Source organism: Trichechus manatus, unplaced genomic scaffold (genome assembly GCF_000243295.1).
Source record: "Trichechus manatus latirostris isolate Lorelei unplaced genomic scaffold, TriManLat1.0 scaffold00083, whole genome shotgun sequence".
NCBI lineage: Eukaryota > Metazoa > Chordata > Mammalia > Sirenia > Trichechidae > Trichechus > Trichechus manatus.
The window spans coordinates 8,636,139-8,663,735 of NW_004444019.1; the positions used below are offsets into that span (position 1 = coordinate 8,636,139).

General features: G+C 38.6%; 1 protein-coding gene across 1 annotated transcript in view; it reads right to left on the bottom strand.

Moving 5' to 3' along the window:
* Nucleotides 1-425: 425 nt before the first annotated feature.
* COL9A1 (collagen type IX alpha 1 chain) overlaps nt 426-27,597 on the bottom strand; it is a 97,345-nt gene continuing 70,173 nt past the window's right edge. Inside the window, exons 29-38 of the mRNA XM_004381358.2 lie at nt 24,616-24,669; nt 23,942-24,013; nt 23,383-23,418; nt 22,629-22,673; nt 21,205-21,237; nt 17,753-17,899; nt 17,499-17,553; nt 15,657-15,845; nt 9,244-9,321; nt 426-946 (exon numbers count right to left, since the gene is read on the bottom strand). Of these exons, the coding sequence (XP_004381415.1) occupies nt 762-946; nt 9,244-9,321; nt 15,657-15,845; nt 17,499-17,553; nt 17,753-17,899; nt 21,205-21,237; nt 22,629-22,673; nt 23,383-23,418; nt 23,942-24,013; nt 24,616-24,669 (894 nt within the window). The 3' untranslated portion in view covers nt 426-761. The remainder of the gene's footprint in view (nt 947-9,243; nt 9,322-15,656; nt 15,846-17,498; nt 17,554-17,752; nt 17,900-21,204; nt 21,238-22,628; nt 22,674-23,382; nt 23,419-23,941; nt 24,014-24,615; nt 24,670-27,597) is intronic.

A 27,597-nucleotide genomic window follows, 5' to 3' on the forward strand; every position in this document is an offset into this window, starting at 1 on the left:
TTATAAGAAAACATGCACGAGATTAAGAAACCATATTTATTTCTTCTTTGGTACAACCAGAGATGTTACCTCAAACCTTTAAAATAAATAATCTCATCAATAAAACTTATTAATGCCAGGATATTAAAATTCCTTCTTTGCTTTCACACAGAAGAGCTCAAAAAAATTGAAGGGTATAGAATACAGTACAGTTCAACAAAAATTCAGGCTGAATATGAAAATCAACATGTGATGTAAGGAAATCATTCCAGATGACGCCGCACTTTCTTGCCATTCCCAGGAGAGCACATTGATGGGGATTTTAAGCACCAATTCTATTGAATTCTAGTGGGGTTTCTTTATAACTAGTCCAGTAATCCTCTACACAGCTAAAACAAATATCTGAGAACAACATTTAAATAGAAAATGAAAATAACTACTGCAACTGAGGTAAACCAAACAGTTGTTTTTGTTTATTGGCACAGTGGCCCAAGATATAGCACATATATAGCACACTAAAAAGTTCAAGATCCTGGGAATAGGATTATAAATTTATTTAAAGGGAGGTTTTTTTATGGATGACTGCCATCTTCCCTCCAAGGGAGAGGAAAGAAGACTTACTGAATAGCACCATCGTTCTATATCTGATTGTCAAGTAGGACATCTGTAATAATGTTGAAGGTAATACATTGTCATTTTTTGCCCTAGCTTTGGGTCGTGTTTCTCCTCCAAACTCCTTTGCCAGGTGTGGTTTATGCAGACAGCCATCAACACGAAGCCTTTCACTGACCGGGCCCTTTGTTAAATGCTCGTTGACCAGCCTGAAGAGTGCAGGAGGCTGGCTCGCAGAAGCCAGGAAGGCCAGCAGGTCCCGGGGGCCCAGGCACACCAGGAATTCCTGCTGGCCCTGGAGGGCCTCGCTCACCGTCCCTGCCATTTCTCCCGTAGCTGGCAGGGCCTGGATCACCTGAAACACACAAAGGGTTGCACATGTTAGCAGGAGAATCCCATGGTGCAAAGTGGCAGAAGGTACTGGACCCCCTGCAGCCCAGCAGGATTTGGTGAATACTTCTAGAAATGATGAATGATGATGATGAAATCCCTTCATCAGACTTGGATTTCACAAAACTTAATAGTCGAAAGGGACCTCAGCATTATCTAACCCACATTTCTACATTGTGCTGAGACTCGGCCCGCTGCTGGTGACCCCAGACCCTAGCTACAAGAGACCTCCACCAAGCTCGAGCTGTGGTCAAACCTTCTTCCTGAGACTTCTAGTTAAAGGTAACACCTGAAGTCTAAAGATGTGGACTCTGACGATTGAAATAACATTGTCATTGTAATTGTTAATCCTGATTCTCTGGTTCTAAGTGAATGTTGTGAGGTCTTAATTGTGTGCCTTGCCATGACTATCCTGCAATAAATAAGTTTATACATGAAAAACCTGAGCATTTCTTAATTAAGTTTTAAGATAAAATACTACACGGCAATGGGCCAGATCTAAATGTATATAAAAGGTGATTTTCACGCACCTTATCTGTAGCAATGTTCCCACTGAGACATACTGGGTTTGCCTTAACAAAATCAAATTTAGATTCAAAAAACCAAACCAAACCTGTTGCCATCAAGTCGATTCCAACTCTTAGCGACCCTATGAGACAGAGTAGAACTGCCCTATAGGGTTTCCAGGGAGCAGCTGGTGGATTCAAACTGCTGACCTTTTGATTAGCAGCCAAGCTGTTAACCAGTTGCACCACCAGGGCTCCAAATCCAGATTAGGAGGAGAAAATGTCCACAGGAGAGCTCCCAAGACAAATGATCACAGGTGCTGGGCAAGTAATGTAGATAAGGGATCAGCAAACTACAGTTGACAAGCCAAATCCTATTTTTCTAAATAAAGTTTTATTGGAACAGAGCCATGTTCATTTGTTTGCATACTGTCTATAGCTGCTTTTGTGGTACAAGGACAGAGTTGAGTAGCGGCAGCAGAGACCGCACAGCCAGAAAAAACCTTTACAGAAAAAGCTTGCTGACACCTGATGTAGTGAAGAAATGAGCCTAGATTAAGAAAACTGACATCACAAATGTAATGAAAATTGGCCACTGATAGTCCACAACAGTGTTGGGGAGACAACATGGAGGAGTGAGGCCTGTGGCGAACTGGAGAGTGGATGCTGGCAGCTGCTCTCTCCAGCTAATAGCTGCCGTGGGGGAATACAGGCTAGTGTTGCCAGACCTAATTTTCTTCAAAAGAGCCAGGCAGCAGGGTTTTTAAAAATATCTCTCAATTTTTAAATAAGCCAAAAACCAAACCTATTGCCATCAAGTCAAGTCATATCAATCATATAGGAAGGAGTAGAACTGCCCTATAGGGTTTCCAAGGCTGTAATCTTTATGGAAGCAGACTGCCGCATCTTTCTCTGGTGGAGTGGCTGGTGGGTTCGAGCCGCTGACCTTTCTGTTAGCAGCCAATCACTTAACCACTGCGCCACCAGGGTAGTAGCAACTAATGTTAATTTTTTATTTAACATTGGTAGAGCCCTGTTGAAAGCCTGACATTTAAAGGACTTAGTCTCTAGGACACAAAATTAAAAAGCATAAGGAAAGATTTGTTTAGGTTTTCATGTTTAGTTCTACGTCCCACCACATCCCAGGAGAGGGTTTTTAACTCGCTGAGTATTTTTTAGATTCATGCTCATCTTTTGAGAAAAGAGTTGATGGAACCACCCCGTCCGCCCTTGCTTTACTTTGTGAAAAGCACTTTTAATCCAATCCTCTCTTTGACAAATGCAGCCATTTACCCTTTGGAGCTTTGGATGACTGAATCATCATCAACAACAATACTTATAAATTGTCGAAACACTTATAAATTATATTCAATACTGTGCACAGTGCCTCTATTTACAAAGCAGGCACTGTGCACAGTATTGATCCCATTTTCCTCATGTGTAAACTGAGACTTAGAAAGGTGAAACAATTGTCCACAGTTACGTAAGTAGAAAAGGGTTGGAGTGAGGGCCCTTCTCCACTACTCCAGTCTACCTGTACTCCCATATCTAGCGATTTGCTAACTCTGTGGAGGATGCACAGGCTGTGTCTTTCTTTGCGTTTTGTTTGTTTTGTTGTCGTTTGTTTAATTAATCGGGTCTCAGCTGACTAGGAAGTAGAGAGAGGCACAACAGGAGAAAGTTAACATTGATTCGTCCAACGCCCTAAGTATCATTACAAACTAATGATATTTTCCTGAGTTTTTGCCCTGCAGACCTGGCCAAGAAAACAAACCAGCCTTAGCATAACAGTTTCTGGGGAGCTCTGGCCCCAGACTTTTTCTCTCAAGGGTTGTGTGGGAGCCTAATTCTGGAGTAAAACTATGTTATGGTCCAAGTTATTCAAGCAGTGAGGCTGACTCACCATGGCTGTAGACAAAATGGGCACAGAAGTTTAGTCTGAGCAGCTACATTAACAAATGTCTGTAAACTGCTTTGCAACTCTAAGAAGATACAGCACGGATCAGAAGTGGTCTTGTTTCACTTGCCTGCCTCATGGGTGTGTTAGATACACTAACTGCCTAAAGATTACATTGTTTTCGGAAATTTCAAGGTCCTATAAAAGTGTTATTACCTAACATTTTATGATTTTTAAAAATGAATGCCTGTGTCATTCTCTATGCAAACACTAGAGGGAAGTCATGCTACATTGGTGGAGGCCACTCGCACCTCTTAATACATGCTACATAATGAAAGGGACTGTGTATGCAGGCTTTTAAAAAAACCTGCAAGTACTTTTCAGCATAAAATAGGGTGCTTGATGATTAACCCACTGGTTATGTACTTTTTATATATGCTAGGGACTGTCTCATAATTCTCACCTTATGCTGAGCTTCCTTGTGTGATGTTTGACAGAGAGGTATGTGTTTAAGTGTAGGTGTACAGTGATTTATATAAGATCCCACAACCAAATAAAACAGCTTGCAACAGTGGAAATAGGATAAATGACTACTACAAACTTCAGCCTAAATTGAGCGTGCCCTTTGTTTTGTTTTGTTTTTCCACTCAGTGGAAAAACTCACCTGTCTGCAAACTTTGCACAGGAAAACTGAACGGTGCAGCGCTGAGCTGGCTGTAATGTCCACGTCCAAGATGGGAAATGCATCTCAGCTCACAGGCAGGGACAGATTACCCAATCAGCAAGGCGCTTGTGTTTCCTTACTAATCTGTGGTGCACAATTTCACCTGTTTTTCACCACGGCATGAAACTGGGCACCACAGATTAGTAAGTAAACACAATTCAGCCCATGCATACCGTGCTTACTTGTTAATCTGCCCCAGCTCACAAGTCATGTGTGTTCAACACACATATGATTCAGCATTTACATTACTCCCTTTCCTAGTGAGGGTGAATGCACAAAGAAGAGGTCAGGACTCATCATGAAATATTTTTCCTTAAAATTCTCAGATTGCTAAGGAACTAGTCCCCAGATGTGTGAGTTCAGTGGCAGCAAGCATAGGGCGTTACTCTTAATGAGGCCACCCAACAAAGCCATAACACTAATGGCCTCTAGTGAAAACGGAAGTATTTCAGGGAGGGGCAAGTGTTGTCTGAAGGCAACAGGAAGGAGGCTGGAAAGAAATCAAGACGCTAAGGGGTTAGGGGAAGTGCCCCAAGTCACACGGCTAGCGTGGCAAAGCCAAACTGATCATCTCGTTGGACTGCCAGCCCATCATTGTGTCCGGTGCATGAACCTGAACACAGGGAGCACACGTTCCTGTGTGCCAGAGGGTTTTTATGGCTGACATTTTGGAAGTAGATTCCCAGGTCTCGCTTCCAAGGCACCTCTGGGTGAACTCAAACTGCCCACCTCTCGGTTAATAGCGGAGTGTATGTCAACCGTTTGCACCACCCAGGACTCCTACGAGAGTATAATGTTGTTATGTGCTGTCCAGTCCATTCCAACTCATAGCAACCCTATGGGATAGAGTAGAACTTCCCTATAGGGTTTCCAAGGCTGTAAATCTTTTCGGGAGCAGATCACCAGGTCTTTTCTCCCAGGGAGCTGCTGGTGGGTTCCAACGACTGACTTTTGGTTAACAGCCCAAGCACTTAGGCAATGCTCCTGCAGTAATAATAGTAACAGCTACATTTACAGAGTGTTTGCCATACTCGAGGCACTATTCCAAGTGCTTTATGTATATTAACAAATATCCTCCTCAATAACTCTGTAGGTTAGGCATGGTTAGTATCCCCATTTTGCGGAGGAAGAAGCTGAAGCACTGAGAGGTTGAGTAGCTGAAAGTAAGTGAAAGAGCGATATATAAACCCTGGCAGCCCGGCTCCAAGGCCAGCACTTCTTAAATGTCTGCCCTGCCTGCTTCTGGCTGTGAGAAAAAAAAACTAGACAAAATGACAGTATAATGGTTATTATAATAATCTATGGTCCACAGTCCATATTAGGCAATATATCATTACAAGCCCAAAGGGCATATAATAATTAACACTATGAACAAACTGAGAAATATACACCTTGTAGAGGGGGGAGAGAGAAATAAAACTGTTCAAAAAGAGTAAAGAATTATGATAATTGACAGATAATGAAGGCATTAGTAACATTTTTTCAGATATGTTAACACAAAGAAGAATGATCAAATAATCTTTTCTCCATTCAGGAGAATCAGAGCCCCAAATCCAACAAGAGGGACAAGAAAGAAGGTTGCTGAATATCCTGTGCTGCAGGCTCTTTATTTTAGGTAAGAGGTATATCAAGCCAGAAGATTCTAGATAAGTCCCTGCATAAAGTCCTATTAAAGATTCCTCCAAGTCCTAAAATTCTATTCCTATTATATTTGTGAGAGACCAGAAAGAGCATTGTGAATCCCATTCCAAGCTCTACCAGGGAAATAATGGCCTAGCCCATCAATGGCCCATCACAGTGAAATGGTTTATGGTGAAGCCAGCACTTTAGGTTTATGATGTGAGTTGACGTAGATTTCCATGGAGGGAGGTCTGGTGTGTCGGAACCGAGTGCTGATTAAGGGATGAATGGCATATGACTGCTGACTGGGAGCAGGAGAAAAGAGCTGCAAGGGCTCGGCTAAGGCCTAGCTTTGCCCCAGCTCCTCTTCATCTGCCTCAAAAAGCAAAAAAGTGAATTGGTTATATTAATGATAGTACTAATAACATGTCTTGAGCACTGACTGTGTGCCAGAAACTCTCCTAAGAATTTCGGTATCAAGGAGACATCATTATGATCATTATCTTACCAATGGGGAAACTAAGGCACAGACAAATTAAATAACCTGCTCATAGTCAAAGCTAATAAGTGACAGAGTCAAGGTTTGAACCCAGGATGTCTGATTGCAAAGCCCATGTTCTACACAGCCAACTTTCAGAGTACTGCCTTCAGGGTGAATAAGCCAAAAAAAAAAAAAGCTGTCATTCAGGGGCTGGACTGATTTGAGAAATGGTTAGCTGAGCAGACTCACAGTATAGATACGAGAACATGAGCTGACTTAAGAACCAAAGCCCCCAGCTGATGCCTTTGTACTCAAGTGTGGTAAATATGGGCCTTTCGTGCTTGTTTGCTAAAAGTAGCCACAGCATGCTTTTGAAAATTGTTTTAAATTTTTGAAAAATAATTTAAGACTCAGATGTTTTTACTAATTAATGTCAGATATCCTCTCAATTAAAATGTGACCAAATTTCAGAAAAAGAAAGACCAGGGGAGACTCATTAACTGGAAGAGGGAAAGCGAGAAGAGTGACATTCAAAGGGAAGGACTGTCAAAGTGAGGAGGATGGAAGAAAGTAAGAGATGGTCGGCGAGAGAAAGGGGACGGAAGAGGAATCAAAGGAAGGTGACAATGCAGAGGTAGTACCAGGACGGGAAGGAGCCCTGGCGGCACAACGGTTAAGTGCTCGGCAGCTAACCTAAAGGTTGGCAGTTCCAACCCATCCAGCAGCTCCACAGGAGAAAGACCTGGTGATCTGCTTCCGTAAGATTACAGCCTAGAAAATTCTATGGGGCACTTCTACTCTGTCACATAAAACCAAACCAAACGAAACCTGTTGCCATCAAGTCGATTCGACTCATAACGACCTTGTAGGACAGAGTAGAACTGCCCCAAGGAGCGGCTGGTGGATTCGAACTGTCAGCATTTTAGTTAGCAGTCAAACTCTTAACCACTGCGCCACTGGGGCCCCTCTGTCACATGGGGTCACTATATGTCAAAATTCCCTGGAAGGCACCTAACAATACCAGGAAGGGCGGGGTAAGAAGTGGGGAAAGCCAGAAAGAAGGGAAAGGGCAGGTCTTAGGAGCCCCGAAAAATGACGGCAACAAAATGTTTTAACAAACCCGATTTAAGTACTAAACTCAAAATCAGGTATAAAATTTTTTAAATTTCTTTAAAAAGGGAGAAGAGATGAGGGCCAGGTAGAGCTCTCAACGATGAGCTTGACCTCTGTTACCTTTTTTGTCTACACGTGAATGTCTGATGTAGCAAAAAGCCAATCAATGAAACCCCTGTTTAAGACTTAACGAGCAATGGCTGATGAGCACCGGTTTCCCCCGCCCCTAGGCGGACACACATCCCCTGTGGTTTACTGCGTGTGGGAAATCACGCGCCCCCTTGTGGCAGTCTGACACTACACATGCAGAGGGGCCTTCCTCAGTCTTCTCACTTCTAAACTAAGTTTGGTTTTCCATCAGATTTTCTGAAGGTAAGACTCACTGGAGACTATAATCTGTTTTCAGTAATGGAAGATAATGCCAAAAGTGCAAGTTGCTGATCCAAAAACTATTAAGCAATTTGTCAACAAGATGGAAAGAGGGGAAATTATCAGATAATCCTATAAATATGTAGATAAGTTAATTGTGACGAGGATATTTTATCTGCTTTAAAATTTTGTATTACTACCACTGGTAAAGAAGAAAAGCACCCTTGGTAAATTCCATTTTCTTTCTTCTCTCTTTTAAACATCCATCAATGAATCTAGACTTTATTATATACTAAAATCTTCTTTTCTTGGTCTCATTCAGCTCCAACCAGATTTTCTCTTCCTTTTCTAATCATAAAAGCCTGTATCAATTTGTGAAAACATCTTGATAGGCCCATGAGTCGCAGTTTTAGAAAGTTAGTGTTTGAGCTATCTCCAAATGTACTCATATTCTAAAATATTCTCTCAGTGAGAAAGCAGTTCCCAAGGAGCAACGAAATGGATAATTAGAAAGCAATGATGTTTTGGGCTACAATTATAAGCCTTGATTAAATATGTAAGCCTCTGGCAGAATTAGGAAAACAAATTACTTCTTTTCCTAAATTTCTTTCAGCTGAGTTCTCCAAAGCCACTGTGGACATCTGTACACTCGTTTCTTCTGTTCAGTCTCTCTCACCTCATCTCTCTTCAGCCCCAGACATCTCAGGGTTGGGGAGGTTTCCTGAGTCATTGCTTCAGCAGCTATAAGACAGTTTGCTGGGAGCCTGCACATCATTTCTGCTCTGAAGTTGAACTGGCTTTCAGCCCTGCTATGCTGCTTCTGTGTTTGGGCTTGTTTAAGTTATTTCCCAATGGATGAGTGTGTTCCAGCCTCATCGACTCCCAGCGACAGAGTAGCCAGTGTGCAAAGAGAGAACAGACACCCAGTGAGAAAACTGGGCTCTTCACACAGAGGCTACTCTGTTGCCTCAGTCGACACAGCTGTGATATGTGGCTTGCAGCCTGTGTGTGGTTCTTTGTGGCTATGAGTAGAAATGTTCAGGTTTATTTATTTATGGGTTTATTTATTTTTTGGATATGGGTTGTTGGAAGGTCTGGAAGGTTGAAAGGGGAGCTTTTGAAATAAAATTTCAGTTATTCCCTGTGCAACACGAAGAGTTGAAAACTTAGATTAATTTTCCTACTGCTCTGGCTTTTGCTTTAAAGAATAAACAAGAAGCTATCGACTGGACTAACTGGAAAGGGCCCCATTCATTCAGAATATTTATAACAAGTGCATTGTGGCTGGACCTTGACACTATTTTTTAAAAAGCATCTGTTTAAGGAATTAATTTCAAGCCCTGACACCTATTTTCTCACAAAGAATACTTACATGATTTATAGATCATTTAACTCTTCATTAAAGCTGGTCTCGAGAAAGCTATGCCACCATTTTTGAGTATCACTTGATACATGTAAGTGATCAAATAGCAATTCTTTTAAAATATTATCCAATTTAGATGCCCACTTGCTGCCAATTTCTCCCCCTCATCCTCACATACAACACACGTACCTGGGAGACCTGGAGCTCCGGGCAAACCTTTGGGTCCTCTTCCAGGAGGGCCACGCTCCCCCTTTTCTCCCAGGTCACCTGCATTTCATTAAAGAAATGTTATTTTTCACCACATTTATATAAAAATAAACTTCCTTATGTTTAAACTTTAAGCGAAGCCTAAATTCAGAAACCAGAAGGTCATGAAGATGCCAAAAACGAGATTGTCATAGGTAGCAAATCAAAAATTGAGTTCATCATATTAATAAATCTAAGGGGACAAAAATCAAACGATCATATCCATTGATGCCGAAAGCCATTTGATGAAATTGAATATGCATTCTTGAAAAACATTCAGTAAAATAAGAATCAATGGCTACTTCCTTAACCTGATAAAATATAGTTCTCTTGACCCAAAAGCCAGCACAGTGGTTAATGGGAAACACGGGAAGCAGTCACACTATGGTCAGGACAATAGAAAGACGCCCACTTTGTCACTACTTTTTATCACTGGGTTGAGGAATTAAAACTATCCCTATTTTCAGATGACATAAGTGCATATCTGAAAACCCTAGTGAATCAACCTGAAAACTACTACAAACAATAAAAAAAAAACTCAATAAAGTAGCAGGGTACAAAATTAATATATGGAAATCAATAATTTTCTTATGTGCAAACAATAACCACTAATAAGATGGAGTGGAAAAAGATCTTATTTGTAATAGCAATGAGAATATTAAATAACTAGAAATACATTTAATCAGAAATATACAAGTCCAACACGAAAAAATTTTTAAACATTTCTAAAAGATACAAGAAGACTTTGAAAATGTTGTTCGATGGAAACGTATCATAAAATATTATCAGTTCTCCCAAGGCTGAATTTCCATCATGATCCCAATAAAAATACAAATAAGTTATTTTTTTAACCAAATAAAAATTATTCTGAAGTTTGTGTAGAAAAAACCATAATAGCCACAAAAACTCCAAATTAAAAAAAAAAAAAAGTAACATGAAAGGTATTAATCCTCCAATTAAAGTGTGGTACTGGTACCAGTGAAACAGAATAGAAAGTCCAATATATATTTACATATTCCTATATATGTAGGTATTTGGCATATTGTAAAGTGTTTTCTTAAAGTGGGAAAAAAGATGAACAATTCAATAAATGGTGTTGGAAAAAATGGGTAGCTGACTGGAAACAAAATAAACTTGGATCCATACCTCAGACCTGGTTTTAGGATAAAGTATAAATGAATTAAGTATCTAAATGTAATTTAAGAACCAGAAGGAAACAAAAGAGAATTGTTTTATAACCTCAGTTCGAGTTGGACTTTCTATTATGATTCAAAATATGAGGCATTCCTAAAATCAATACAAAAAGGCCAACAACACAATAGAAAATGAACAAAATATATGAGCAGGCAGTTCACTTAAAAAAAAAATGGCTCTTAGATATATGAAAAATCCCTGACTTCATCTCATAATAAAATGAACAAATTAAAAATAACAAGGATATTATTTTTATGGGCAATAATTTTATGGGTAATAATTCCAAAGTTTAATTAAACATATGCCAGTAAGTCTTTGGAGAAATAAACTCTTAGACGTTGCTGATGAGAGTGTAAACTGGTTAGTCTCCTTGGCAAGTCATTTGAAAATATCTATCAAAATTACAAATGGAAGTACCATTTTACCCAGCAATTCCATTCCAAGTAATTTATCCTAGAGATAGAGAGTATATTGATATTTTGTACAAAAATTAAATAATGTGTATAATGTGCCCTGCAGCCTTGCTGAAATAGCAAAAGATTGGAAACAACCTAAATAACTATTAAAAGGTTAAATACATTATGGTACTTCCACAGAATGAATACTATGCAGCTGTAAAGAAGAACGAGGCAGCTCTTTATATGCTGATTTGGAAAGATCTCCCAAACCATATTGTTAAATGAAAAAAGTAAGGTCCAGATCACTTGTTTAAAGGACAATATGAATTGTTTTGAAAAGGATGTAGGGAGGAGATATATTTATATATCCTTGACTATCATCCTCTGTAAGGATATGTAAGGAACTAATATAGTGTTTACCTGTTGGGAAAGGGGAAGGAAATGAGGTGGATGAGAGACAAATTTTAAAAAATTTAAAGTGTGCTGTCACAAATGCCTAAACTTCACTACTGACTCATTATTTATAGGGACTATACTTTGGATTGTGTCCAGCCATAAGCATTTGCAAGACATTTGCAAGACAACTGATTGAATTTGGGGATTCTGCAGCCACAAAATAAAGCCACATAAATTATCTTAGTCCCTGCAGAAACCAAACTCAGAATCTTAGCCTCTTTAACACAATGCCTCAGTATCTTAGTTAACTGGTCCTAAATGACCCTAGTAGGAGGCATTTCTACTATCCCATTATTATAGGAGTATATTATTATTCTACTACCCTATTAGAAGATGCAATGACATTCTGCAGCAAATACTATACATAATCATTTTTTCCAAACATCTATATCAGACCAACCTCTTTTAGTATCGAGTCAAATTTGTTATAATTTAAAAAACAAAGTCACATGCACAATAAAAATAGGAAGACTATGTGTACAAGCATCTGCACATTAGTCAGTCAAAAATCTCTAATTATGAAGTGACAGTTTAAATAGCCCCCATACTTTGATTTCAGCTGTGAATGTCTTTGTGTGAATGTTTTTATGATGAATCAACTATGCTTCAAAACAGTTAAATTTATACAAATGCCATATAAGATGTGAAGCACAGATTTAACTTGTATTCACTTAAGCTAGTTATTTTATACTCAACATTAATATAGCTTTGCTATATTAGGAAGATATGACAATTATTATTTTAAAAACTAACAGCTTAAGCAGTCTTGATAACTTAGCAATTCAAATGTCATATCGCTATAATTCTGGAGGCTTGCAATGAGAAGAGAATCTCATTTCTGAAGATATGAGATGGAGATTATAAATTAAAATGTAGTTTTTACACTGATAGTGAAAGCAAAGTTATTTATACATTCTGATGTGAAATCACACCACCTTTAAAATGTTACTTGCAAGGAATAAGACCGCCCTCTTAGTTACTGTAATGCTGTCTTTTGGTTATCCATTGTAGAAAAACAAATTTTAGATAAGCTCCAAGACAGAGCCACACTGTGCAAACTGTTGCTCCATAGCATGCCGTGCATGCAGCCTGGTTCTGCTTATCACCAGGGTTAATCTACTTTTGCAAGCCCTGGTCACGTCTCCTTTTGAGATGCACGAAAACCGGCTCAGGAAATTAAAGATCCACCTTTGCTAGCCTACTGCATCAAAAAATAACTATCAAGAGCTTGTAAAATAAGCTTTACATGAAGGAAAAAATGCAGTTTGAGTAGACGAACAGCTCATTATGAACACAGTGGCTAAAGCTGAAGAAATTCTCCTTGCGGCTGTTGTTCTTGTTGTTTGCCGTTGAGTCAATTTTGACTCAGAGTGAGCCTAATAGAACAGAGTAGAACTGCCCACATAGGGTTTCCTAGGCTGTAATCTTTACAGGAGCAGATCACCAGGTCTTTTCTCCCACAGAGTAACTGGGGGGCAGGGGGGGCTCAAACTGCCGACCTCTCAGCAGCCAAGCACTTAACCATTGCTGCCACCAAGACTCCCTATTGCTGCCTGGTTGTTATTCATTTATTTGCATGCTATAATTGACTGAAAATGTTAAGCTTCAAAATGGTGGAGTGTTTATTCTCAGAGAATATTTGAACAGTCAGAAAACTGTACATTTTCTGTTAAATACTACTGTTAATGTGTGTGGTGGGACAAGAAAGGTCAAGTCCAGTGACCTTAGAATCATACATTACCAATGTGTGACAGTGTTGTTTTGATGAAAGAAAATGGGATTCCCCCTCCCTGTCTCCACCCCCAGCTCTAAGAAGTAAAACTGAAAGAAGATGCTGCTTTAAATGAATCCAATGATGAGGAAGAGATGGAGAAGGATGGGGAGGGAAAGTCCTTTGAAAAAGAAAAGGACATATTCCTTTTAGATTATAGACATGTCATTAATATTGAAGAAAAATTAAGGGGAAATCCCTCATTTGCTCAAGCTACGCTTGACAAATAAACCTAATGCTAGAGACGTTTTCCAGGTTCCAAATATAAAAATATACTTTTCTTCCCTTAAAATAAGGTTTTCTGCTTGGAACACCCCAGCACAACCTAGCCACAATTCACTGCTGCTAAGAGCTTCCCAGAAAACTTCCCAAACACTTTAGCTTTGTCTCCAGTGGTTCTCAAGTTCAACCTTGACTGCGCATTAAAATCACATGGGGAATATTTTTAAATCCTGATGCCCAAACCAATTAAATCACAATCTCTGAGAAAGGGACCCAGACATTGGTAGTTTCCAAAGCCCCCAGGTGATTCCAATGTGCAACCAAGGTCAAGTTCTGTTACTCAAATTGAGCTCTGCCCCTAATATGGAGACTTCCTTCTGGCCCAAGAAAATAAGCGTTTTGATTAGTATGAACAAAAAAAACTCTGTTGCTGTTAAGTCGATTCCAACTCATAGCAACCCTATAGGACAAAGTAGAACTGCCTCATGGGGCTTCCAAGAAGCAGCTGGTTGATTCCAACTGCCGACATTTTGGTTAGTAGCCAAACACTTAACCACTGCACCACCAGGGCCCTTTGACTGGTATGGACCTTCAAAATTCTATTATTTTCAGTAGGAAAATGGTGATTACTCTACGCCAGTGCATTTAGCTGCATCAGAATCCCCTGTAGGGCTTGTTAAAGCACAGACAGCTGGACTCCACCCATATCGCAGGGTTTCTGATTCAGTGGGCCTCCAGATTTGCATTTCTAACAATTTCCCTGGTGATACTGATGCTCCAGGGACCACTCTTTAAAAAGCACTGCTCTAAACAACTCCTGAAAGGCTGAGGAGTCATTTCTGGGCTCTGGCACAAGGGATTCAATTGAGTCAACACCCCCCCCCACAGCAGTAGACCCTCAGAAATGGCTTACAGAGTGAATCAGGGCTAACCACGGAGAAAATACCTAACGGGTGACTTCCTGAACTAGTAGCTAGAAACAGAACAAAGAGGAATAGCTACATTGATCCTTTCAGAGAAAATGCCCAGTTTTCCTTGAGATGAACTCTACTCTCAGCTCCCTCTATATTTGATTTTGTCTGGCCTCTGAAAGCTTTGAAAGTGTGCCAGGCTTACCAGAGGCCCCAATTAGGGCTCATTTTTTTAACAGGCAGCTCTGTATATGCCAAAAAAAAAAAAAAAATCAAATGTAATTAACTAAATTGTTCCAGCTGAGAGTGTAGTTAGCCAAGTGTATCAGCAATTCATTTATAGATCCAAAAAGGCAGCTTGCTTGTCCTCTGACTGTCTACACCATAATACTTAATCCCTAATTGGAGCACCACAGTAAAAGAAAAAGAAAGAAAGTCCCTGTCTTGTTTTTGATGCCACAAAACTCATTCAGGCGCACACCACCTGAACTGACATACTTACCTTAACTAGCAAACACCATCTGAGGCAACCCGTCCGTCTGCCAGCCCTGCTGAGTAACTAACACACTCACAACCCTATTTTTTTGTAAAATACTGGATGCAAGGGTTTAACTTGCTTTAAATAAAAGAGGAGGAAACAAACTCTCTCACATGTTAAAGATAAGGAATAAAATTCGGTTGTACTTCAGAGCCAAAAAAAATTCCATTGAAACTAAATGTCAATGTAACTTTTTAAAAAGAGAGGGAAGCATCTCCAAACTCATGATGTAATTTAATTACATACTTCTGAACAATTTTCTTTGTTTAAGTAACAGATACAAACATTCTAAGTGTTTTTGCCATCTTAGAAAAGCTCCTCCATGATTTTGTTGCTAGTCACCATCAAGTCAATTTGACTCATGGAGACTCCATGTGTGCAGAGTAGAACTGCTCCATAGGGTTTTCAAGGCTGTGACCTTTTGGAAGGAGATTGCCAGGCCTGTCTCCCAAGGCACCTCTGGGTGGATTCAAACTGCCAACCTTTCGGCTGGTAGTCCAGTGCTTAATGGTTTGTGCCATAGGATTTCAAAGATAGCTAAAGGATTCTTTACCAGATGCTATAAAGTGTATTTTGAAATATAATTGAGGCACAGTGTAATTGAGAAAAATCAATAGTAAAAATCAAGGACCTTAATTCTAGTATTTGGTCTACTGTTGTGGAATTAGCAGGGTCAAAAGAATATTGCATAAAATGTGCTAATTTTTACCATCACCATAGTAAAAGAGAATAATATATCTCCTCCTTTTCTCATAGGAGATTCTGAACTTAGTAAGATATGTGAATTCCTGGAGCTTGGAAATAGATTACACATCTAAAAATGGGCAGGGTGTGTTCCTTGGTTCCGCATGGGCAAAAAGGCTTACCTTTAGGCCCCTTGAGACCCAGAGCACCTGGGGGGCCTTTAATGCCTGGGAGGCCACGCTGTCCTATCTGGCCTGGGAAACCATTCTCTCCTGGGGGCCCAGGGGCTCCTGGGGGTCCAGGCCTCCCAGGGAGGCCAGAGGCACCTGAGTCTGGACGTTTGAGACTAGCAGCCATCTCAGCAAGATGCTCTAAAACATAATAAACAAAACAACCCAGGTAAGTCGGACACATGAAAGTGCTTCAAGTGAAAAGAGAAGTATTTCAAGTGCCTTTTTTCCTAAATGTGTCACTAGAGCTTCAGAATTGGCCATGAGAAATGAATAAAGTTGGATAATTTTCCCATGAGCTTTCTGCCAGGAAGGTTCACTGATGCTACTTTATTCAGCTCCCCTGGATATATTTGGTCCTGCTGTTTTGAGACAAAGAGAGGAGGAAAAGCTTAAACTGCAGGGCTTTGGGGTAAAGGATGTTCTGAAAGGAGGAGTGTGTCACCTGAATCCTGGCTGGTTATCCTACACACCCAAGATGGGAAGAAAAATGAGTTTCTTGACAGAGGTAGAAGTGGCTGCCCAGAGCTTTTCAAAAGCCAAGGACATTGTCCAGAATTAGTATTAAGACACCATTTTTAGTGTAGAGATATTAAGTAACCTGAAATATCCCAAGGACCCAAGGCTTCTTATAAATTCTCCTTTTCAAAAGTTTTTTCATGCTTGGAATAGACAACAGACCTTAAAAATAGCCTGTTTCTTGGGACTTGTCAAAGTCTGTCTTAAAAAGTAATAACTGTGTGGGCTGTTTCAGAAACCATTATACAGATTAAGAATCATCCACTAAAACCATGGAGAACAAGAAAATTTTCCCATTAAAATCTCTAGGGGAAATTTTCTAGTGTAACACTTTTTAAAGATTTTGGGTATGAAGGAGAATATGAATTGGAGACAAATTTCTAACAACATTTTAAAATTGGTTAAGTGTGAGTATTCTATGTCTTATTTAAGAGATAGCATAAATCATAATTTTCTAGATATGTAATGTTCCAAATTAAAATATTCCTTCAAGGTAAAATGTCTTCAATGAGGAAATCTATATTGGTTTTCAAATATAGAGGTGGTTCTGGAAAACTCTACAAGTCTACTAGACATGCTAGACTGTCAAGAGAATAGAATTTTTTATGACAGAATTGGTTACAACCAGGATAAGATAATTGTTTGTTAGAGGGCCCCAATGTTACAGAATCCCCTCAGTTATTGGGTATTTTTGCACATCTTTATTTTCTGTGTGGTTTCAGAACCACACCAATTCCAAATAGATATGATAAGTAACAATTACCATAGCTACAGACGAGTTTAGATAAAGGTTAACAAATGTGAAAATATACCACTATTTTTGGAAAATGATGGTTAATGATTTTCTACATATGTGATTCATGAGTGGAGCTGATGTCCTTATGCTTCTTATTGGCAGGGAGTCTCATTTACTTCTCACGGAACCTGCAGAGAGCCTAGGTAAATGCTAGGTACAAACTAAGTGATTGGATCCTAAGAGGGGAAAGACATCTGAGAATCTGTGTTCCAAAAAAATTAGCTACCTGGCATAGAAAGGAGAGAAGAAAAAATATATATATATAATACAAGTATATACACACACACGTTTATACTTTCTTATAAATTAACTTCCTGGCCTAAACAAAACCTCCAGGTCAACCCAGAAAGCTAATCTTTTCTTTAAGAAAGAAGCTATTATATATGGCAACACGCTGGATAAAACAGAAGTGACATTCATGTTATTCAAAAATCTCCCACCTTTCAAGCATACAAGTCAAACCACTGTGATGTATTTACCTTGTATGACTCTCAAGCAAACCTGCTTAATGTGCTGATCTGTCGGTGCTCTACCCTGGGACAGAAAAGGGAAAAAGCAGTTTATACACTGAGCCATAAAGAGGGCATTGTTAAATGGTAAATTGGCTGATTATGCAAGGAACCAGGTGGCTGGATTTATAAGAGAACTTGCCCACACTGCTGAGGGACTCATGCTAGCCCCGCTGACCCCTCCTTCCCCAAAGGGGAAGCCACAGGGACTGCCCACCACTCACCGGAGGGCCCTGGATGCCAGGCAGGCCGGTGGCACCCTGCTGTCCCTGCACACCTCGAGGTCCAGGTGGTCCTCTGGGTCCTTCCTCTCCAGGAAGTCCCCGAATTCCTTCAGGCCCTCTCAAACCAGGCTCCCCAGGGTTACCCACCTGGAACAAAATGGCATGCTATAAAACCAGGGCTAAACATAAGTAATATGTCTGCTTAATACTAATATAAGCACTTATGTGAAATTTCAAATTGGGTTTCCTACATTCTACCTACCTCCTGAGAGGTGTTCCTTTAGAGGTTACAAATCCTCAGCTCATCACAAGGGAAACACATAAACACACAATTCACTCATTTTTTCAAATTCCAGTTCAAGTAAACTTTTTGAAATCTTTTTTTTGGGGGGGGGTTATAGTTATTATTTCAAAATGTTACTCAGAATAATACATTTTTCAAAACCGTTCTTCATATCTTAAGTCACTTTCTGAAAGCAAGCTGATTCTGAGTAAGACTTTTCAACTTCTCCCAGCAACAAAAAGGTTTATATAAGACATATTATTACTTTGCATATCACCAATGCAGTAAGCATTAAAAAAAAAAAGGTATTTCAAGAAAATAAGTTATTTGGCCTTTATAATATTCTTTGGAGAATTCGAAGATGCCAGATGTATCTAAGTATTATAAAATATGAACATAAAATAAATCGGTGCATTTAAAATGCTGAACCAAAAAAAAAAATTTACAATTCAACTAAGTATTAAGTTAAAAATCTAAATATTAAAGATGTTAAAAATAAACACTGTTTCCTTAGCACAAAAGTAAATAAAATTTAGATTTTTGGGGGGTGCAGATGGGATTGAAAGCAGACCACTAAAAGCATTTAACAGAATCCTTATCTACAATAACTATTTTAAAAGAGACTAAATTAATTCAGTCTTCGTTAAACTGCCTCTGGTGGAATTTGTGGCAGAAGCAGTTACGATGTACTGTTGTTTACAGAATAAGAATGAGAAGGTAAAAGGACAGGAGACAGCAAGGGAATGCTAGTGCTCACGGTGTGAATGTTCATAATGCAATTTAATCTGTCTTATTTTTTACATGCAACATTTATTAAGAAAGAGCTAACACTTCCAAACACTCAGATGTTTTAAACTGAAGGAAAGAAGGTGATGAAGCAACGCTTTCACTAGACACATCTAAATAAAGCTCAGCAATGTGCTTATTTTTCCAATTTCTATATACGGAAAAACAAAAACACTTGCCAAAATTGCTACTGTGGAGAAATGATGGCTTGAAAGACTTCCTGAAAGGCAGCATCAACAGAGAGAGCTAAGGATATGCTACGGAAGAGTTCTTAGGTGCCTAGAGTGCAAAACTATAACAGCTTCTAAAAGAACCCAAAGAGGAAGCCAAAATGAATTCAGAAATGTGCTAAATAACTGGCAGAAAACAGAGGAGACCAAATTAGACTGGATTATCCTGCTGGCAATGTCTGAACTATTGCTAGAACCAGGGACAGGAAATTTTTGTTGAAGGAGTTATGGGCCAACATGGCTAGGACATCACAAGGGCCCTGGATCTTTGGGGAAGAATTCCTCAGTTGAGGAATGAGACACTGAAATAGTAGACAGCATACAGACATCTCTTACTTATCAGGCTTGTCTGTGCTGTAATCAATGAGGAAAGTAAAAGTCTTTGTTAGTAGCTCTTTTCCCTGATTCTGGGACAGTACGCTGCAATTTCGTCATCACAATCACCTGGGTAGTGTCAAGCAAAACGGAGAGATGATGAATCAAGAGCCAATTCCTAGGATTTTATCCAAATTTGAATGAAATTAACTCCTTTTTGACCACTGCATTGTCCATTTGCTTCTTTCTTTCATAGCTTGAATTCTTATCCTTGAATATTAATAAGTATTTCTAGATTACAAAAGTATTTTGATTACAAAATTTATCAAGGTGCACTCTTCATTTTTCTCAGTCTTGAACCATTCCTGTCAAAAGTGCTTAAGCATAAAGCTGTTACTTTAAACTTGAGAGTCTCAGGCTTTTTTGAGGCAGTGTGTAAGCAGATATTAATACAGTGTAATAACTTCCATCTCCGTGGCATGTAAAGAACCCAAGAAGGGGCACATAACCAAGTTGAGGGGGTGGTCCTCCTGGAGAAAGTGGGGCTGAGGATGGGTCTGAATGCTAAGTTGTAACCAGTTGCCATCAAGGCAATTCCAACTCATGACAACCCCATGCGTTTCAGAGTAGAAATGGGGCTTTCAATGGCTGATTATTTTGGAAGTAGATCACCAGGCCTTTTCATCTGAGGTGACTCTGGATATACTTGAACCGCCAACCTTTCGGTTAGCAGCCAAGCTCTTAACCGTTTGTGCCACCCAGGGATGCCAAATACTAAGTAGGGGGTAGCTATCCTAAGGAAAAAGGAATCGTACTCCAGGCCAGGAGAGCAGCATGTGGTGTTAAAACAGCATGGCATGTAAAATGGAGCAACAAGAAGTGCAAAACACATAAGGTTCCAGATCAGTAGGAGATGAGGTTGGCACAGCAGAAACCATTCCCCAGAAGGCCTTGTTATATATCTTGCTAATAAGAGTCCGATTTTATTCTATAAAACATTGTTCTTGGAGGATTTTAAGAAAAGGAATGATAAATAGTGGGTTTTACTTTTTTATCTAGATTACCTGCTGCTGTGAGGATAATAGTTTGGACAGGGACAGAGGGGAGAGAGGGAGATTCCAGAGGGCTTGTCAATTACCTGGAAGTTGGTGGTGGTGGCATTTGAGATTGAGGTGTGAGCTTCATCTTTGATCCTTATGCCATCTTAAATTTCTTATTTTACTAGATATGCATTCCTTTCAAATTAGCAAATCATCCCAGTTTTGCTACTAATTGGTTCTAAAATTTGGAATAAATCTAATCTCTAAGGGCATCAGTTTAGTTTCTACAATATGATGAACTGAACAAAAGAACCATTTTCCAGCTCTAATAATTCTCTATTATATTTTCTTATGTATTATGCTTGTACCTTATTTCCCCAACTAAAACACACGGAAGATTAAGGAAATTCCTGAAATATTTTGCAATGATATAACTGCCAAGGAAATTCAATTATACTCTCGTCAACACAGAGTGTACAACTCAATTCTTGAAAAATGACCCATTTGGGGAGGAAATTAGAGTATTGCTGTGTAATACTCATTGAGCCATTTATAATGTGAAAAAAATTTTCTTTGGAGTGGTTGATTCAAAAGGTAGATCCATTTACACACAGGTAAATTTTTGTCTATTGGATTAACCCACTACCTAAAGAATAAATTTAGAAATTCATTTCCTTGAAAGTAGGTTCTTTAAGAATTGAATTTTATAGAATAATTTCATAAGGCAGAGCACTGTGTTTTCTACAGCTTTATTCATAGGCTTTATATATATATATAATTAGTGTTCATTATACTTACAGATCCTTTTGGGCCAGGTAATCCTATATCTCCCTAAGACAGTAAAACAAAATTAAATTATAACAATGTATTCACGTTTGGTACAGTTTCCTGAAAACATTAAAAAAGTTATTGTACTTCTGGAATCTATAGAAAACTATGAAGAGATTAATCCTGGAACTGCATAAAAATGCTAGACTCAAATTTTGGATTCTAGTCCCAGTTCTGCTAACTTTGCGAGCCTGGATGAGCTCCGTGACTTCCCAGCCTTTGGCTAACATTTCTGTCAAGTAACAGGGTGGAATCAGAGCTCTCCAAGTCTCTATCCAGATCTCAAATGCTGGGCATGGAGAATTAAAATGTGTAAGTAAAAAGATTAAAATATTATTCTGCTATAAAACAATAAATATTTAAAACTTGATGTCTTCATTTTTGAAGCTCAAACAGTATTTTAAAATTCATCCAAAAAGTGTATCAAACCAAATATGCAAACTTTTATGCTTAAAAGAAAAAATCTTGAAAGTTTTCCAGCACTAATTCTAGATATGAATTCAGCTGAAGTTTTAGCACATCAGTTAATCTCCACTACAAAACAAAATGATCTAAAACATTATTTTAGCCCATGAGATAAACAGTTTCAACAGGAAATAAAATTGAAATAATGCTCTTTCAAATGTACTTAATAGCTGGGAAGCTTTACCTAATTCAGATGTTACATTTCTACTAGCTCTAAATCCTGAAAATCTGAATAAAACAGCATTCTTATTTTTTTCCCCTATACTAAAAGCTCTCCACAACTCATTTTATGAGAAATCTACTGTCCCCACCCTAGAGGACCAAAACATAAGTTTCCATATTAGGTTGTGTTAGATCCTGTCAAAACTATAAAAATGACCCAGCAGACTGGCAGTTCTAGCCATAAAGATAACTTGTTCTCCTTCTTATTGCCTTCCCAAAGATTTAGCAGAGGCATCCCCTGGAAATGGAGGTCACTTCTTGGGGCGGGGCGTGGGGGTAGGGGCTGCTAGAGAGAATGCCCTCGGTCAGATTTGTGATTCACTGCTTTCTAACTATAATAAAACTTCGATTTTGTTTTCAAGATAGGAACTATTCATATATTTCCTGTGGTCATATAAGGATCACCTTGAACTTCTGGGGAAAAAAGTGTTCCCTTATAGATGAAAACTTCACCATCTATAAGGGAACATATTTTCCCCAAAAAAAGCTTAAGACCAGATCCAACATTTGGGATGTTTCCTCTTTGCTTTAATTGACCTTAGCTGAAATCTTGGGGAGTCTTGTTAGCTTTCTTAAGAAACAACTTAGCCCATTAAGAAGGGAACAAAGATTTAGTGTCAGAAAAGAGAAACAAGAAAAAAAAATGTTTCCAATATAGTTCAAAATCAATAAGGCTCCATCGTAAACCAGAAAATAAAATGTCTTACAAGTTCACCCCTTCCTCCTGCTTCACCTTCTTCACCAGTGGCACCCTAAAAATTTAGATAAAATGTCACATTTTTAAATTCTTAGTCCCTTGGGTCAATTTTAACCATTCAACATCAATAAGCATTTATAATTGCCCATGGTGCTCCCAGGATGGTACAGAAATACAAGATCCTGTTAATGGCTTTCCAATCTAGTGGCTAGTCCAAATCAGAAAATAGTTTAGAGAGAAGCCAGAAGGTGAGGTTGAGTTTCAACTAAAGTTAAGAATGAATTACCATAACCAGCAATTTTATAAAGTAGGTAACCCTTGAAAGAGGCCTCTTACAGTAGAAAAAGAAGCCCAGGAAAAGGACCGAGTCTATTCCAGTCTGCATAGTTTACTTGCTGAGGTCTTGACTAAAAAAAAAAAAAAAACAACTTAAAATATTATCGTGTGGCTATGGAAGGCTCCATCAGCTTTGGGTAAACAAATTTGGTGAGGCTGAGAGACAGGACCATGCTTTTCAAAGGAAAGGCAGTATGTATCCTGGAGGCCGAGCCATCATGAGTGCTAGCATATTTTAAAAAAGTAGGTAGAGAAGGCTACAGGCCAAACTACACACTAGGGTTCACTCACTATGAAGTGGGGCGAGGAAAACTGTTAGCCCTCATCTTTTTAACCACGCTCACAAACCAGCCAGTGAGCTGCCTCTGTGTGTGAAGTGGTGCATTATTAAACACTGCATTTCACACTAGTCAGATAGTAGGACTTACCTGTTCACCCTTTGGACCAGGTTCACCAGCTACACCCTGTAAAGAATAAAATATACTTTTTCAATATTTTGAGATTTTTAAGGATAATGTACCACATAATTTCAAATGAACCAATTCTTACTGGGCAGGTAGATAAGCACAAGTATGAATGTGACAGGAGAGGGCTTCCCTGCTCATCACCTAACAAGAATCAGGTAAGACCTGGAGAAGCTCAGGCAATTGTCCAAGAATCTCTGAGAACTCTGGGCATTCTCTGATCACATGATATTTGATGACTAGGGGTGTAAATTTAGAACTAAGTGGGAAGTGTGATTACAAGAGAAATGTTTACTGAGAAGCTTTTTTTTTTCCTTCTGATAAATTTTTATATGAATAATAATAATTAATAGATTTTTTTGCCTCTTAATCTCAACTCTCAGTAATTTAAATACCTTTTTTTATCACTGTCTATGACGAATTCTAGAAAATTCTCCATTGGGCCAAAAACAAGTTTGATTTCTCAACATTGTAGAAATTGCCCTTTCAAGTAAGGAATTCTCTGGAGAGCTTGGTGTCTTACCCTGTCACCTATCATTCCAGGAAGTCCAGGGGGGCCAGGTAAGCCAGGGAGGCCAGGGCTGCCAAGAGAACCCTGAGAAAACAAACACAAAGTCCCCAGAGTCTCTGTCACTGCAGCACTGAATGCACACAAGCCAAGATACAACCTTGGGCATGTGGACTCCTGTCTAAAATAAATGTGTTATGGTTGGTTTAACCCAGCGCCTCTAATTTTCCTCTCTCCCACATTCTCAGGAGCAAAGGGCCCAGTCACCACACCCATTCTACTCGTGAGGTCCTCGTTCCCTGGTTTGCATTCCCTCTCAACAGTGGGCTCCTTCAGTCAAGTCCCTGCAATGGTATTGCCTCTCTTACTGTGTAAAAAGCACTGCACAAGTCATCAAAGGTGGCATTCACACGCAGTTCTCTTCCATTCCAAGAACAACCAGAGGCCAAATATAGCACTTCATGTTCCTCCCAGTTTTAAAATGTATGCTACAAATCACACTGATTATAATACCCTCTGAGGATATTCTAGACATAATTTTAAATTCCACATTTACATTTTCACAGATTCACATAATAGGAAGCTATTAAACTACCCTTTCTAAATTGTTTTCCTCCCCTTGCTTATTTTTTTAAAATTTTGTAATGTTAATTTGTGGAGAGCAAATAAAGAATAGAAACAGTACTTACCAGTTTACCTGGTAAGCCCGGGGGTCCTGCTGGTCCTACTTCTCCTCTACTGCCCTTTAAAAACACAAACATGATTGTCAACTGGATGTTTTGTCAAAATACAAGTGCTTAATTACTATATAAAGAAAATAACATCATACTTAGGTTTTTTTTTAAATATAAAAGTCATCAAAGTATTCTCCCCATTCTTTGATTGAGGGAGAGACCATTATATAAAATGCCTATAGCATCCTCTCTCTTCATCTTACAGTAAATGTTTTCATGCTATCTATTGTAATGACAGACTGTTAGATAGAAATATCTGATACCCGTATATGAAAGGGCAATTAGTAATTTTCAACATCTAAATCACACTCTAACTTATATTATGGTTATTTGTGCATGTTTTATCCTCTAATTTAGACTATGTGTTCTTGAGGTACAGTTATACTAATTTTGAATTCCATACAATGCCTAGGACATGGTGGAAACTTTGGGTTCTATAGTACATTTTAAAGCAACATCTGGCAAATGATCTTGAACATCGCAAGTGAAAAAAAAAGAGACACGGGACAGAGATGTTTGCTTTTAAATTACTATTGCGACTTCAAAAAGATACAGATGGTTGACATGTATAAATATTCGGAAATGAAATTCTTTGTTGTACTCATTCTTGTTCTAAAAATGTCTTAAAAGATTATACAAATTTTGAAAAGTGCAATTTATAATGATGATACAAAAAACAACACTCTAATTTTATTTTTGAGACAATTTCAGTTTCTTATGTTAGACTCTAAGCCATTTGAGAAAAGAAGACACATCAACTCTTTGACTTCCTCCACCAAGAACTTTATAGAGTTATATGCAGTCTGATAAAAGCTGGTTTTATTTCTAAAGTATGTTCAAGTAAGCTGAACAAGGAGGTTATTGGATAAGTAACCACATTCCCTGAAAAGTGTATATTAAAAATGAAAGGAGTCCTTTGATTTAGTTCTTCTTTGAAATGACATGACAACTCCATATTAATGCTTAATATTTATTACTGCTTCTGATAACATTATTAGGTTCTGACTCACGTACTATTCATTCATCTTTTAGTTGAACAAGGTGTCAAGATCCATAACCATTCTGAATATTCAGTTTCTCTAAGAATTAGGAAATGTTTGCCAAATTGCAACAATCTCTAGCTAAGAACTATAATTTTGTGGTAGTTATATGACTTACAGAGATTAGAACTAAATGCTTTTAAATATCTTTCAACAATTTTTACAAAAACAACCTGTCTAGTATATGAGCCTGGAGCAATACACTGGTCCTTAACCCTTATAAGAACTACTAAGGAAGCAACTTAGAAGCTCTGTGAGGATGGATGCTGGAAGGATGTACGCCAGCCACTGTGATATAGTCCTACTTCCATCTATAAATATAAACGTATCTACAAAAATAAAGATTGGGTTCCATCCTATTAATTTGACCCAGCACTTCAAAGTTCAAGTCAGATTTCCTTCAGTATAGCTGCTCTGCTGACATTTTCAAATAATTTCTGAACTGCATCATGAGTGAGATCCTAAATGTTACTGGGCTAACATGACTTTCATTCACAGAACAATTTAATAGTCATTGGTAGGAAATAATTAATAGTCATTGGGGGGAAATTAATAATTTCAGAAGGTGAAAGCTCTGTTCTTGACACAACCTCCAGGTATTTATTTCTAAGTAAATCAACCTTAATTCCATCTTATTCAAAATAAAGGTGATTCATGTATTTTTTTTCCCTTCCACAAACCAAAGGCCTAAATTAAAACAAAGGGTTATATAGCCTTTCCTCTATTTTTGGAGGGATTCATTATCTTTCCAGTGAAAGACAAAGATTTTTTTCTACTGGAATCTTATCTTCTCTGCCTTTCACAAGCTCTTAATATTCAGTTCATATGTATTTTTCAACCACTGGCAGGCCCTTGGTCATGCATATAAATGGCTCAGAGCCCCAGTGTATACAGCCTGCTGTCCTGGACTTGTACACCCATGAAAGTCAGCACATACAGGATGTAGGGAAGGTTGGTGAAATTATGGATGTTGACTCGTCTGTTATTGCACAAGTAGACAGCATGTGGTTCCTCATTTTTATTTCACTTCTATAAATCCTTGGCCGTTCTAAACTTAGGTATTTCTATAGAAATCACCTCACTGTGAAAAACGGTCATGTTCCTTCTTACAACAGTGACCAAACAGCTATTAACAAACTGTTAGGACAAGATTTTCTGATAGCCATTCTTGTGATATCTGTATATTCTAAAAACATACAAATTCTTTCTCTAAGCTCTAGAATTTTACCCAATAAGCTAACAAAAAGATTAACATGAGTAACCAGGCTATAAATAGTAATCTCTACAAGCATATATTAAAATAAACCCATTCTTCAGGGAGTAATTAACTATGATGCTGGTAACCACAGTGTGCTGGAAGACTCACTAAATAAATGGTAAATCCCTTATGCTTCAACAGTTGGAGTGATATTCTCAGATGTGGGCAGGGTAGGCTGGTACGGAAAAATGGCTGTTCTGCACAGTGGCTAATATTCACAAACCCCACTACAACAAGAATTCTGATTTTTAAAAAAGGAATCTTAAGGAACCTGAATAAAAGAAAAATCCCACCATTAACAATGTGAGACCATAATAAAAGGCTCTATTTTCCGCTTTGTGTTACCACATATATCTCCAACACGTTCAGATACTCTGCCAATTCATCCCTATGTAAGGACCCAATCGAGGCTTTATAAAAAGATGCAAACCCTGTACCAGTGTTTCTCAACTCTGGCTGTATATCAGAATTCCCTGAGGAGCTTTTTGGAAAGATATTTCATTGGATGTCTCACACCACCCTATCTCCTCATTCCCTATCATGACTATACCCACCCCCACCCCCCAGATTCTGATTCTGTAGATCTGGGCTAAGATCCAGGAATCTATTTGAGTTTAAGAACCACTGTATAAAATAATA